The 15,905-nt window shown below is 37.8% G+C and overlaps 1 protein-coding gene across 1 annotated transcript in view; it reads left to right on the forward strand.

Annotated features, from left to right (window-relative positions):
• The first annotated feature begins 13,324 nt into the window (after nucleotides 1–13,324).
• SLC25A14 (solute carrier family 25 (mitochondrial carrier, brain), member 14) overlaps nucleotides 13,325–15,905 on the forward strand; it is a 38,011-nt gene continuing 35,430 nt past the window's right edge. The window contains exon 1 of the mRNA XM_008576784.1: nucleotides 13,325–13,472. Coding sequence (XP_008575006.1) covers nucleotides 13,341–13,472 — 132 coding nt within the window. The 5' untranslated portion in view covers nucleotides 13,325–13,340. The remainder of the gene's footprint in view (nucleotides 13,473–15,905) is intronic.

Genomic DNA, 15,905 nt, shown 5'->3' on the forward strand with positions numbered 1-15,905 from the left:
GCCTCCTATCTGAGGACTTTTGTCTCATGCATGCATTACCTAAAAACCCTATCTAATAATCAAATAGGAATCAAGATTTCTAATCCTCTACACATCCCAGAAGCAAGGTCTATTTTATCTCATAAGAAGAGTGTGACAATTAAATAGAGGAAGCTTTATAAAGTGTTTAGCACAATATCTGGAAATTATTAAGCACTCTATAAGTGTTCATCCCCTTTGTACTTCTGGTTCCATGAAAAGTTACAAATCAATTTTGGTCTAAAACTGTGTTAGGAAGTCTTACAGGTTTTGCATACTCCTTGGAGAGGCACCTGTTTTAAATTTCTAGAGTGTGTCCTGAGCAAGACGATGGATGTATTATTATTTTTAAAGGCTCGACAAGTCAGAAAAGTTAAACTCTGTAAAATTGGAGTCATTGGAAAAGTTCACTGCATTGAAAAATCTTGGAATTTGGAAATTATTGGGGAAAAAAATGGGACTACCTAGATTCTTTTTTTTTTTTTCCTTTTTGTCTTTTTTCGTGTCCGGCAACGGATTGCAACCCTTAGAAGAAGGGATGTGTCAGTTCCTAAAATCTGTTTAAAAGGCAGGGGGAGTTATCTACCTCACAGGGTAGTTATGAAACTTATATGAGCTTATGTTTGTCAAGAGTTTAACATGATCAGTAAATGTTAGTTCATTTTGTGATGTACTTTTGTTTTTATATATTCTAACATTTTTATTTTGAGAGTAACAAGCTTGAAATGATTTCCCTTAACTGATGGAACGGATACTTAAACCTATATATCTAGTGCTATCAAACTGCAATAATTATCTTAAAGTGGTTATTATGTCATAATGTGCTAATTGTTTTGCATGGAACAGCATATTCTTGGTCTTTAGTGTAGGTAGTTGTCTGGTGATTATGCAATAATGTACCAGCTGTCCTGAACCAAAAATCTCTGTGCCAGTGACACCACTACATCTCACTGTGTCTACTTTCCTGATTCCTTGTTGTGCAAATATTACTAATTTCCCACCAACCCTGACTTCCTCTCTTAGATAATGTTCCCACCCTTTCCACCTTGGAGTTCTGTGCATTAATTTTTGGATGTCTGTACTCCTGTACTTGAGCTATTCACATGAAATCCTTCCTTCTTCCCCTTTCATTCATGAAACATTTATTGAAATTCCACTATATTCTAGTCACTGGAATTAATTGGGCAAAGCAAAAATGATCAGTCCACATTCCTTGGGCAAAAGTAGTGCTCAGTCCTATGGGAAGGGAAGATTATTGTATCATAAGATAAGTGCTACATTGGGGATGGCCCAAGAAGTAGTGGAAGCACAGAAATAGAAGCAGTACTTGCTTGTGAAATCTTCAAGGCATATTCCATATCAATAAGAGTGATAATCTGTTGTGTAACACGAGGATCAGAGGATTTATGCCTGGAGACATCTGCTATTAGACAAGTGGTTTTGCTTAAGTGAATTAATATTTCTGGCCATTAAATTTCTCACATTTAAAGCAAAAGTTTTGAACAAGAGCATGATTTCCAAAGCATATTTCATAGAATATTACTAATGTGTAAATAAGGAGCTCTTTGGTCAAATATATTTGTGTACTACTGGGTTGAACAAAATTAAACAGATTTATCAAATACACACATGAACAAAAAATTAAGCATATTTATTTATTGTTGGATTTCTCAGTTTTTAATAGGTTATTATAAGTTATAAATCTTTTTTTATACATCAAAATTCAATAACTCATAGTTTATTATAGATTAGTGGCAATGTGGAATCTAAGACTTATCAATAAGCTTTTCATATTCTGTTACATTAAAATCCACTGTTCTATCTTACATTTACATGGATCTTTTACTCATTCATAATATTATGACATCATACACTGGTCATTTAGAGAAATTGTTTCACCAAGTTCTACAGATATTCCTAATGTCAATGTATTTTATTGAAGAATACCCCAAAATCACATTTGTCTACGTCACCACCAAACTTAGGAGAAAACATATAAGTATTAGAAAGCTAGTAAGATCATTGCGGAGTTTACAAATGTCTCCAAATCACACAACAGTCACACAAATGCTTTTTCCTCAAGGTAACCATTATATTTTGACACGCAGCAGAGGTGCCTTATGCATATTTCCTACAGATTACTAAAAAGAATGTACTCCAGGATTAAGGTTTAATAAAATTAATCACTGTTATTGCTTCACAAAGAACATTATTAAATGAAACATATATATTTTACTGTGAGTGTGTGGTGATAATGAATATAATAACTACTAGTACAATTTGGTGCCACTGCATAAATTCCTGCTAAGGTACCAGCAGATTTACCCAGCAATGTTTTTGTGCCAACAGTGCAAAGGACAAAAGAATGTTGGTCCAGGACAAACCATGAGATTCAATACAGTTACTCGATACATTGAATATTCCAACCACTTGTTTTGCCAAATATTCACAAAAAAGATCTTTTAGCAATTAGTTTGTGCTGAGACCTCCTGATCTAATAAGTAAAACAGCACGTTCAGCCATGGCTATAGAATCACCATTTGTAAGGCAAAAGCGCAATTTTGCCCACGAGATATTAACTCAGCCTTCAGGTTTAGCTACATTTCTAATTTAGTCAGCTGCCATTATCGTGATTTCTTTCTTACTGATTTTTCATTCAGCAGGCATTCAGCAATGTCACTGTACAAGCAAGTTGTATGAACTTCTCTAGCCAATGCAGTGGGATAACTTACCCTCTATAATAATTCTTATTTTTTCTAGTTTGGAAAACTGTAATAAACAATTTTTGATTTTTATAGAGTTCATTATGTCTATATTTAATATCCCAAAATAATGCTGCAATGTAAATGGCACCTTAATACTATTCAAAACTATTCTAGTGCATAAAGTCCAATAATGTACATATCTAACATCTATAAAGCCAAGGATAAGATAGCTTTCATCGTATTTTCATTTCCTTTTTATGTTTTTCTAATTTCTTTGGAGTAATCCTTCCTTCTATGAGATTTCACCTTTTTCAGCAATTTTAGACAAAGCATGCAACTATGTTGAGAAGGCAAGTCTTCTAATCTTTTTTTAAGCCAATAATCCAACTTTAAATAGAAAATATATTAATTTTTTAAAAATTTCCCATCCTATTGAGGTATAATTGGCAAATAAAAATTGGATATGTTTAGAGTGTACAACATGTTTTGATATAAGAATATATTGTGAAATGGTTACTACTATCAAGATAATTAACATATCCATCATCTCACCAAGTTACCTTTCTATGCATGTGATAAGAACATTTAAGATCTACTCTCTTAGCAAATTTCAAACAATCAGTACCGTATAATTAACTACAGTCTCCATGCTGTATATTATATCTTCAGGACTTATTTATCTTGCATAACTGAAACTTTGTACCCTTTGACCAACATCTCAAATTGACCAAATTTGTTTATTTTAGAATAAGTATTACTAAATACTAAATACAGTTTAATAAATTTTAACATTTATAAAACATTCAAAAATATTTTTCTTAATATTATTACAAAACAAGTCACAAACTGTATTTCTTGAAAAGAAATTTTTAACATTTGAAGTAACAATGATTAGTTACAGAGACTACAGAAGGCATATCCAAAAATAACTGGAAAAAGCACCAGAAAAGTTAATTGAGAACAAACAGTTAATTTCTTTTTTTTCTTCCAAATTTTATTTTATTTTGTCAATATACAATGTGGTTGATTATTGTGGCCAGTTACCAAAACCTCCCTCCCTCTCCCCCCTCCCTCCCAACAATGTCCTTTCTCTTTGCTTGTAGTATCAACTTCAAGGAATTGTAATTGTTATGTCTTCTTCCCCCCCCATTTTTTTGCATTTATTTATTTATTTTTAGCTCCCACAAATAAGTGAGAAGATGTGATATTTCTCTTTCTCTGCCTGACTCGTTTCACTCAATATTATTCTCTCAAGGTCCATCCATGTTGTTGCAAATGGCAGTATTTCATTCTTTTTTTATAGCAGAGTAGTATTCCATTGTGTAGATATACCACATTTTCCGTATCCACTGATCCGATGATGGACATTTGGGCTGATTCCAGCTCTTGGCTATTGTAAAGAGTGCTGCTATGAACATTGGGGAAAGGTATACCTTAGACTTGATGATTTCCATTCCTCTGAGTATATTCCCAGCAGTGGGACAGCTGGGTCATATTATAGATCTATCTGCAATTGTTTGAGGAACTTCCATACCGTTTTCCATAGAGGCTGCACCATTTTGAAGTCCCACCAGCATTTATCATTCACAGTCTTTTGGATATTAGCCATCCCAACTAGGGTGAGATGGTATCTCAGTGTGGTTTTGATTTACATTTCCCGGATGTTGATTGATGTTGAGCATTTTTTCATATGTCTTTTGGCCAATCGTATATCTTCCTTGGAGAAATGCCTACTTAGCACTTTTGCCCATTTTTTAATTGGGTTGCTTGTTTTTTCCTGTAAAGTTGTTTGAGTTCCTTGTATATTCTGGATATTAATCCTTTGTCAAATGAATATTTTGCAAATATTTTCTCCAACTGTTGGTTGTCTTTTAATTCTGTTAATTGTTTCTTTTGCTGTGCAGAAGCTCTTTAGTTTGATATAATCCCATTTGTTTATTTTTCCTTTGGTTGCCCATGCTTTTGGGGTCGTATTCACAAAGTCTGTGTCCAGTCTGACTTCCTAAAGTGTTTCTCCTATGTTTTCTTTAAGAAGATTTATTGTTTCAGGGTGTATATTTAATTCTTTAATCCATTTTGAGTTGACTTTAGTATATAGTGAAAGGTATGGGTCTAGTTTCATTTTCCTGCATTCACCATTTGCTGAAGAGGCAGTCTCTTCCCCAGTGTATAGGCTTGGTGCCTTTGTCAAAGATCAGATGGCTGTAGGTGTGTGGGTAGATTTCTGGATTCTCAATTCTATTCCATTGATCAGTGTGTCTGTTTTTATGCCAGTACCATGCTGTTTTGGTTATTATAGCTTTGTAGTATAGTTTAAAGTCAGGTAGTGTTAAGCCTCCAGCTTTATTTATTTATTTATTTTTTTCTCAGCATTGCTTTAGCTATGCGTGGTCTTTTGCTTTTCTATATAAATGTCTGGATAGTTTTTTCCATTTCTGAGAAAAATGTCATTGGAATTTTGATGGGGATTGCATTGAATTTGTATATCACTTTGGGTAGTATGGACATTTTCACAGTGTTGATTTTTCCAACTTGGTTAACTCACATCCTTGGTTAACTCAATTCCGAAGTATTTTATTTTTTTGGTGGCTATTGTAAATGGGCAAGCTTTCTTGATTTCTCTTTTTGCATGTTCACTATTGGAGAATAGAAATGCTACTGATTTTTATGTGTTTATTTTGTATCCTGCTACTTTGCTGAAATCATTTATCAACTCCAAGAGTTTTTGTGTAGAGGCTTTCGGCTGTTTGATATATAGGATCATATCATCTGCAAACAGGGACAGTTTGACTTCATCTTTTCCTTTGATCATGGTGTATAATTTTACATATGCATTGCTGTATTCTGTTAGATAGTATGTTATTGAGGATTTTTGCGTCTATATTCATCAAGGATATTGGCCTGTAGTTTTCTTTTTTGGGTATATCTTTACCTGGTTTGGGTATCAGGATGATGTTTGCTTCATAGAACAAGTTTGGGAGATTTGTCTCTGTTTCTATCTTTTGGAAAAGTTTGTAAAGAATTGGTGTCAACTCCTCTTTGAATATCTGGTAAAATTCTGCTGTGAATCCATCTGGTCCTGGGCTTTTCTTTGTTGGGAGCCTTCTGATAACAGCTTTAATGTCCTTTATTGTTATTGGTCTGTTCAGATTTTTCTATGTCTTCTTGGCTCAGTTTTGGGAGTTTGTGTGTGTCCAGGAATTTATCCTTTTCCTCCAGATTTTCAAATTTGTTGGCATATAGTTGTTTATAGTAGTCTCGAATGATTCCTAGTATTTCAGATGTATCAGTTGTCATATCACCTTTTTCATTTCTAATTTTTCTTATTTGGATCTTCTCTCTTCTTTTTCTAGTTAGTCATGCTAATGGTTTGTCAATTTTATTTATCTTTTCAAAAAACCAACTTTTTGATTCGTTGATCTTTTGTATTGTTTTTTGGGTTTCAATTTCATTAAGTTCTGCTCTGATCTTAATGATTTCTTTCCGTCTGCTAACTTTGGGTTTGGATTGTTCTTGTTTTTCTAATTCTTTCAGGTGAAATATTAGGTTATTCAATTGCCATCTCTCCATTCTTCTGAAGTAAGCATTAAATGTGATAAATTTCCCCCTCATTACTGCTTTTGCAGTATCCCACAGGTTTTGGTATGATGTATCATTAGTTTCAATAAATTTTTTGATTTCCTGCTTGATTTCTTCTTGGACCCATATGTCATTAAGTAGAATGCTGTTTAATTTCCATGTGTTTGTATATTTTCCAGAGTTTCGTTTGTTATTGATTTCTAGTTTTAATCCATTGTGGTCTGAGAAAATACATGGGATAATTCCAATTTTTTTGAATTTGTTGAGACTTGATTTGTGTCCTAATATGTGATCTATCCTGGAGAATGATCCATGTGCTGATGAGAAGAATGAATATTCTGAGGTTGTTGGATGGAATGTTCTGTAGATATCTGCCAAGTCCAATTGGTCTAAAGTATTGTTAAGATCTTGTGCTTCTCTGCTAATTCTTTGCCTAGTTGATCTGTCCAATATTGACAGTGGGGTATTCAGGTCCCCTGCTATTATAGTATTAGTGTCTATTTCCTTTTTTAGGTCTAATAGAGTTTGTTTTATAAATCTGGGTGCTCCAAAATTGGGTGCATACATATTTATGATTGTTATGTCTTCTTGATGCATCAGTCCTTTTATCATTATGTAGTGACCCTCATTGTCTCTTATTATGGTTTTTAGTTTAAAGTCTATTTTGTCAGACATGAGAATAGCTACTCCAGCTCGTTTTTCTTTTCTGTTTGCATGGAAGATCTTTTTCCATCCTTTCACTCTTAATCGATGTGAGTCTTTATGGGTGAGGTGAGTCTCTTGTAGGCAGCATATAGTTGGGTCCACCTTAATGGTAAATCTTTTTCCATTCTTTCATTCTTAGTCTATGTGAGTCTTTATGGGTGAGGTGGGTCTCTCGAAGGCAGCATATAGGTGGATCCTCCTTTTTAATCCAGTCAGCCGGTCTGTGTCTTTTGATTGGGAAATTTAAGCCTTTTACGTTGAGCGTTGTTATTGAAAAGTGTTGATTTAATCCTAGCATTTTATTGATTACTGTTTGGATGTTAGGTGTCTTTTCTTCCTTTCTTTCTGATTTACTGTTTGTTTTCTGTATTTGCTGGCTCCTTGGGTTGTAGATAGCCTTTTTCTTTGCTTGTTTTCTCTTCATGAATGCCATTTTTATTATACTTGTGGGTTTTGATTTTTCTTGGGCTTTTTATGGCAGTGATCGTTATTTTTCAGGTACCAAACCCAGTACTCCCTTGAGAATTTCTTGTAAGTGTGGTCGTGTTGTAGTGAACTCCCACAGTTTTTGCTTGTCTGAGAAATATACTATTTGCCCTTCATTTTGGAAGATTAGCCTTGCAGGGTAGAGTATTCTCAGCTGGCAATCTCTGTCTTTTAGTATTTTGAATATACCATCCCATTCCTCTCTGGCTTTTAGGGTTTGTGATGAAAAGTCTGATGTTAGTCTGATTGGGGCTTCCTTATAGGTGATTTGACGCTTCTCTCTTTAGGCTTTTAAGATTCTCTCTTTGTCTTTGAGTTTTGCCAATTTGACCATAACATATTTTGGAGAAGACCTTTTTGGGTTGAATACATTTGGGGATTTTTGAGCTTCATGAATCTGAAAATCTGTGTCTTTTCCAATAACTGGGACGTTTTCTGCCACTATTTTGTTGAATATGTTTTCAATGCAATCTCCTTTTTCCTCCCCTTCTGGAATACCCATGACTCAGATATTTGAGCACTTAAGGTTATCTGATATCTCTCAGATTTTCTTCAATGCTTTTAATTCTTTTTTCTTTTCTTTTTTTTTTTTTTTTTTTTGTCTGCCTGTGTTATTTCAAACAGCTCATCTTCAAGGTCAAAAGTTCTCTCTTCTACTTCTGCAAGCCTGTTAAACTCTCTGTTGTGTTTTTTATTTCGTTGAATGAATTCTTCAGTTTGGCAAGATCTGCTACATTCTTTTTCAGGGCATTGATTTCCTTGTATATTTCTTCTTTCAGGTCCTGTATACTTTTCCCCATTTCATCATGTTGTCTAGCTGGGTTTTGTTGTATCTCATTCAGTTTCCTTAGAATTATCACTCAAAATTCCTTGTCAGACATTTCAAGGGCTTCTTGTTCTATAGGATCTAGAGCTTGAGAGTTATTACCCTTTGGTGGTGTACTTTCTTGATTTTTCATATTTCTGGTATCTTTCCTTTGATGTTTAGTCATTGTGGCAGGGGGTTTCACAGTCCATAGGTTTGACACTATTGTCTGGGTAGGATGTTGCTGGGGTTGCCAATTTGGTATGGCTACCTCAGTGACTGCTCAGTTGACCACTAGTGCCTTGCGTGTGTGGTTGCCTCTGGTCTTGGTCCTCTCTGGGGAGTCACCTCTCTGGTCAGCATGCACTTGGCTGGGCTGCTGGGTCACATGGCGGCACCGCAGGTTGTGTGGTCTCTGCCGAGCTTCTGCCTCCCCTGCTGGATGTTTCCCTGCTCCATGCACACTGGGCCACCTGCTGGGTCACGCGGCAGCCATAAGTTATAAATCTTTAAGAGAGGAATATAAATCTTCACACTTTTTCGCACCATGGGATTCCTCTGAATCAGTTAGGAATTTAGTTTGCTTCATAACAGTTTCAAGAAATATTTTAACTCATTACTTTTAGTTCTATGCTTCATTGAGATTTTATTTTTATCTATGGCATGAAATAAGGGTTTATCTTTTTCTTTTCCTTTTTGCATAAGGTTATCCAATTTTGACAGCATCATTTGTTGAAAATGTCCTTTCTCCTATTGAATTGCCTTGTTGTTTTTGTCGAAAATCAGTTGGTTATATTTGTGGGTCAAATTCTGGACCCTCTATTCTGTTCTCTTGTTCTATGTGTCTATTCTTCTGCCAATACTACTCTGTCTTGTTTACTGTACCTTTATAATAAATCTTGAAATCAAGTAGTGTAAATCCTTAACATTATTATAACTTTTCAAAATTGTTTTGTCTATTCTAAATTCTTTCTTTACATGTCAGTTAAGAATTTTAGAGTCAGCTTGTCAATTTTTTTAGAAAGTCTCCTGGAATTTTGGTTGGTACTGTTTTGAATCTATTGATCACTTCAATAATTGACATTTTAATACTATTGAATCTTCTAAACCATGAGTATCTTTCTATTTAATTCTTCTTTAATTTCTCTTAGTAATCTTTTGTAGTTTTCAATGTGCAAGTCTTGCACATTTTTCATCAAATTTGCCCCTAAATATTTCATATTTTTGATGCTATTTTAAATATTTCTAAAATTTTAAATGTCCAGTTATTCATGCCTAATATATAAAAATACAATTGATTCTTGTATGTTCACTCCATATCCTGTAACCTTATTAAATTCACTTAGTAGTTGTAACTTATTGTATATTTTTAAATTGTTTTTGGTGGTTGGCCAGTATGGAGATGTGAACCCTTGACCTTGGTGTTACCAGCACCATGCTGTAAAGTTGTAGCTTTTTTGGACATTCTAGAAGATTATCTATTTGGACAACATGTCATCTATGAGTAATGAGAGTTTAACTTTTCCCTTTCCAATCTGAATGCCTTTTTTCCTTTCCTTATTTCATTGGCTAGAATTTCTTCTATCCTGTATAATACTATTCTATTCAGTATAATACTGAATAGAAAAGAAAAGAGTGGATAGACTTGCCTTATTTCTGATGTTAGGGGAAAAGCATTCAGTCTGTCTTCAGTAAATGTGATGTTAGCTGTAGGTCTTTTGTAGTTACCCTTTGTCAGATTGAGGAAGATCCCTTCTATTATGAGTTTGAAAAGAGATTTAATCAGGAATGGATGATGCATTTGGTTAAGTATGTTCTCTGTTTTTATAGTGATGATTATCTGGCTTTTCTTTATTCTTTTGTTAATATAGTGAATTACAGTGATTGATCTTTGTTAAACCTACTTTATATTCTTCAGATGAACCCCCACGTAGTCGTGATAAATTGTCCTTTTATATATTGTTAGATTCAATTTACTAAAAATTTAAGAAATTTGAGTCTAATTTCTTGAAGGGTCTTGGTCTTTAGTTTTCTTTCTTGTGATATCTTTGTCTGGTTTTGGTATCAGGGCAATGCCGGCCTCATAGAATGAGTCGGGAAGTATTCTATTATCTTCTATTTTCTGTAGGAGTTGGTATAGAATTGTAACTATTTCTTCCTTAAATATTTGAGAGAATTTGCCAGTGAAGTCTAGACTCAAAGTTTTCCTTGTGGGAAAATTTTTTAACTATAAATGATCTTTTGTAATATTTATAGGACTATTCAGATTATTATTTCTTCTTGAATGAGCTTTTGCAGTTTGTGTATTTTAAGAAATTTGTCTACTTGTTTACTTCATCAAAGTTGTCAAGTTTATTGGCATAAAGTTGTTGACAGTATTCCTTATTTTAATATTTGTATTAGTTTTTTATTGCTGCATAACAAGTTACTAAAACTTAGTGGCTTACAGCAACACACATTTATTATCTCACAAATTCTGAAAGTCAGGGTCCTCTGTTAAGGGTCTCTCACTAGGCTGTAATCAAAGTGTCAGCCTCAGCCAGACTAGGGTCTCATCTGAAGACGTGACTGCAAAAGGATCTTTTTCTAAGCTCACACGTTGTTGGCAGGATTCAGTTCCTTGTGGACTATTGGATTGAGGGCCTTAATTCCCTGTTGGCCAGAGGTTGCCCTCAGTCCCTTGCCATGTCAGCCTTTCCAACGTGGTAACTTGCTTCACTAGAGCCAGCAGCAGAGAGGTTGTAATAAGATGGTAGTCATAGCCTAATCAGAAAAGAGACATACCACCACCTTTGCCATATTGCATTGGTTAGCTATTAGGTCAGTCCACATTCAAGGAGGAGGGGATTACAGAGGGGCCTGAATACCAGGAAGCTGAGAGCAGCAGGCAAGACAAGGTTTATGCAGCATATATACAGTCATATAAAAGAAAGACTGGAAGAAAAGGCTTAAAAATGTTAATGCTGGTATCTGGGCAGTGGGGATGATGCTTACATTTTATTTTTACTTTCTTTTGTATTTTAGTCTTTTTTTGTATGTTTTAAAATATTCTTTTGTGTTTTCCTTTCCCTGCATAAAGATGCATAACTTTTAAAATCAGGGGGAAGTATTATTTATTAAGAAAACAAAAGCAGCAAATCTGCTTCCTCATGTCGGAAGACCATAAGTTGGGGGTAGGCAGGTCACTGACTCCTGCATATGAGGCCACTCAGCAAGAGCATGTGACAGGAATATGCACATCACAAGAATTACAGTATAAGCATGTGTGCATGCATGGTGAAGACTAGAAGGAGGCTCTCCAGATTGTCAAGAGTAGTAGCCTTTGGATGTTTGGATTTTAGGTCATTTCTACTACCTTCTTTACACTTTTGTGTATAGCTTGTTTTATAATGACTACGTACTTTTTTCCCCACGAACTTTGTGATACCCTCATATAGTTCTTCCAAGTGAGAAGGACTTTAAGCTACAACCCCCTTGTCTGCTGAAAGGGAGTACTCTGTGGAGATCTAAATGGAAGAGAATTCACATTTTGGAAGGCATGCACATGTTTCTTATTATTGCTATTTTAAGCAAGGACGCTTCTGAAGTTAACAAGGGTATTATTAAAGTTGAGAGCAATATAGCATCGTGGATAAGAGCCTGGGCTCTGAAGTCAGGCCCGAGTTTAAATCCCAGTTCTGCTACTTATCATATTACTCTCAACTTTTTATGGCCTCGGTTTTCTCATCTGTCAGAAGGTGAAACTAATAGTGCCTGTCTTATACGGTAGTTATGAGCACAAACAGCTCTTGGCACCACCCTTGGTACATTGGTAAGTATTCTGTAATATCAGCTAATAAATATTATGTGTTGCCTGAAGACAGTTTTAAACGGAAAAAAGAAAGATTTGAATTAAAATGAGAAAATTCTTTTGGAACAAAGGAATTCCAAATATTTATTCATTCAAAAAAATAATGATTTAGGGCCAAGTGCCTTGCATCAATTGACTACATATGAACAACAAACGCTATTACCGCATACTCCCCATGCTTATTGCACCTTCCCAGGGAGGCTTAAAGATCGGCTGCAGCCCATTGGCTGAGGGGATCACCCAGGGGGCTTTGCGGTTAGCCCTTCCAGTAACCCCAGCGCTAGAGCCAGAAGCCGGTGGACATTTTCAGGCCTGTTGTGAGGTGTGGGTTAACTGGGACTCCCTTGTTCTTCTTCAGATTCTTTTTCACTTTTTATCGTCCCCTTTTCTGTTTCCAAATTGCTTTCTTAAGTGAAATTTCTGATTAAACCCTGAGCTTCGAGTACAGGGCATGAGCTAATTTTTCAGTAACGAATGTCTGATGTCCGTTAGGCACTGAGGTTTATTTGCTTCCTCGAGCTTTATTTTCTTCCCGAGCTCAGGCGCCTCACTAAATTCCTCTCACCCCCATCCCTTATTTTCCCACTTTTGTTTTAAACCCTTTACCCCGCCTTCTTCACCTTCCCGCTTTTTTTTTTTTTTTTTTTTTTTTTTTTTTTTTTTTTTCCCTCAGTGTCGCGCCCGTACCGGACCGGGACGGCAACGGGATTGCAACCCTTCGGTGTTGCTCCCACGCCTCGCTCAGCCAGTGAGCGGGAACCGGTCTGTATGTGGGATCCAAACCCTCAGCGGGAGCGCCACCGCGCTCTGAAGCGGCGCACTGTAGCAGTGCGCCAACGGCCGGCCCACCTTCCCGCTTTTTGTGGACTCTGCCGCGCAGGCCTCTCGCCCCACGCTCCTCTTGCCCCGCCCCTTGCGCCCTCCCGGCCCCGCCTGCTTCTCTCCTCTTGCTCCGCCCCTCCTTTCCCAGTCCTTGTACGCGCCTGGTGGGCGGGTGAGTAGGCGACATCTCTGCCCGGGCTGGCGAGAAATTTTCACGCGTTAGCTCCCTCTCCCCACACCTCCCGAAAGCCAGGTTGCTCCTTCAGGGTCTTTGCGCTCGCACTCGGGCCAATTCCCATCTTTCGACCCCTGCCGCTTCCACCTCTTATTTCGCGCCTTCTTTTTTAGGCTGGGAAGAGGCGGAATTGGAATGGCTGCACCACCGTTGCCGAGGCGACGCCTTGGTTACTTCCGTTGGTTTCAGTGCTTCCGGGTTGGTGTTGCGGTGGCGTTTCCGACTGTGGGAGCCGCAGCTCCCCAGTCGTCCGCTGAGCCTGAGCAGGTGAGGGGGAGTTTCTGGGTTTCCAGGCTGGGGGAGCGGGGCTGGGCCGCGCCAGGCCGCGCGGGGCCAGGCTGGCCCGGTTCCCGGCGTGGGAGGGGCTTAACGGTCCTTTGGTCTCTCTCTCCCCTCAGCTGAGTCCCTTCCCTGTCTTTCATTCTTCTGGCATCGGTGGTTTTACTTCTTCGATTGAACCCTGCTTCCTCGACCCCCCTGGGAGGCCGCCTCCTTCAGGCGCCCCCCTTCTCTCCGGGAACTCGCTCTGACAGCCGAGGAACTGGCAAGATCCTGCTACCCAGAGGGTGAATGGGTATCTTTCCCGGAATAATCCTAATTTTTCTAAGGGTGAAGTTTGCAACGGCGGCCGTGATTGTAAGCGGAGTAAGCAAACACCTCCATTGTATTAGTGTGAAGGATGCTGTTGAAAGATGCCCCCTTCAGTTTCTACCCCCGCCACCCCTGAGGTCGAGGCGTTGGAGGCATCTTTTAAAATGCAGTTTAGTTACTCGATTGGCATGACAGCTGTCAGCAACGTGAATTAGTTTTTCAGGCAAGGTAACAGCAGGGACCTTGTTTTTGTTCCAGGGATATGTAGAGTCATCATGAACTCTTTCCTCGTCTTCGTTCCCTACATTAATTTCCTTTGTGTCTCCATTTCCGAAGTTTATCTCTAACCTCACTGCCAACGAGCATTGTTGTCCGCTTCACTTCATACCATCCTAAGCCGGTCTCCCTGCCTCTTCCCTTTGTAATCCACTGTGCTCGCTGCAGCCCTGGTAAGCTAAAATGTGACGGATTTTCTCAGGTCATCCCCCGTTAAAAACAAAAACAAAAAACCGTAAAGCCCTGCACCCCACTCCCTCATTTTGGTTTCGAGCCTTCCAACAACACCTGCTCCTTATCATACTTCTTGTCTAATACGGTTTCGGTCAACAAGGGAATTCTCTGTTCCAGTTGTTTCTCCCTTCCTTCTCAGCACAAACCATATTGATGCCTGCCTCCACATTAGTGTCTCTGTTCATCCTTTTCCTCCCCCTACCCATCACTCTTACCTGCATCTCTGTCAAGGCTGAATTTAAATTCTCTCACCTCCAAAGGCCTTGTCAAATTATTCAAGCCCAGGCCGATTGTCTCCTTTTCCTTGCTCCTGTTGCTCTTATAAGTTTGTATTACAGTTTAGCACTTAATTTTTCTTTAACGAACTACTTTGATTTCTTCCAGATTATAAACTCTTAAAAGGCAAGTACTATATTTCATACAACTTTTATTCCTGCCCTATCTCCTTGATTGTCCAAGAAAGATAGGTTGAATAGTAAATACTGTCTTGGTGTTAGAACATATTTCTGTGTGTGTGTGTGTGTGTGTGTGTGTGTGTGTTTAAACATTATTACACCAATAGCACATTGCAGGTTTGGGCGTTTAGTATGCTTTTGATAAATTTGCTTGGCTCTTCATTGTTACCTTTCGAATCTGAGAATCTCTAATGCCTTCTCTTTCTTAAAAGAGAAAGCAAGAAAGGCACCCAGAATTTCCTAACCAGATCATTGGAGCAGTGTAGGGCTATGTAACTTGTATTCTAGTATATTCTTATTCTTACCTGTTGGGCTGTCAAATTTTCCTTAGTCAGATCTTCATATCTGTGGTTATCCCCCACAAGTTAAAATAATTTTTAGAGGGCTTGAGGGTATTTTGCACAAATAATTCTCTGCAACAAAAGCAAGAGAAGAGGATTTGAAGGCAGAGAATATCTAGAGATCAAGAGAGTATTGTGTACAGGATGTGTATCATTGGCCAGGCCCAGCAAGTTACCTTTCTCATTTCCCCTGTAATCTTTTTTTTTTTTTTTTCTTTTTTGTCTTTTTTCGTGACCGGTAACGGGATCGCAACCCTTGGTGTCGCGCCCGCACTGCGCTCAACCAGTTAGCGGACCGGTCTCTATATGGGATCCGAACCCTCGGTGAGAGCGCAGCCGCACTCCCAAGCGCCACACTCTACCGAGTGCGCCACTGGGCCGGCCCTCCCCTGTAATCTTTTACGTACAGACTGCAGACATAGGTAAAGGACATCACACTGGAAAACCAACTAAGTATTTAGTTGATATATACTCAATTCTGTGCAAGCTCTTCTGGGGGGTTATAAAAAGTGCTGTGAAGTATGACGTCTGCCTTCAGAAATCTTACCTAGTGAAGAGAGGAAATAATATGGGGCAACTAGAAGATAAACCTCATCCTGGTCATTATTTTTATGCCTGAGTTAAGATAAAGAAGGGATAAATGAAGGTTCAAAAAATATTGCACAACTGTAGAATAGGTGCAACATAATGTGCATGCATGCATATAGCCTTATTTAAAAGAGAGGTTTCAGCTGACAGTTTTTTTGTTTTTTTTTTTTTGTCTTTTGTCTTTTTTCCATGTCCGGCAACGGATCGCAACCCTC

Source organism: Galeopterus variegatus, unplaced genomic scaffold (assembly GCF_000696425.1).
Source record: "Galeopterus variegatus unplaced genomic scaffold, G_variegatus-3.0.2 Scaffold1401, whole genome shotgun sequence".
Lineage (NCBI taxonomy): Eukaryota > Metazoa > Chordata > Mammalia > Dermoptera > Cynocephalidae > Galeopterus > Galeopterus variegatus.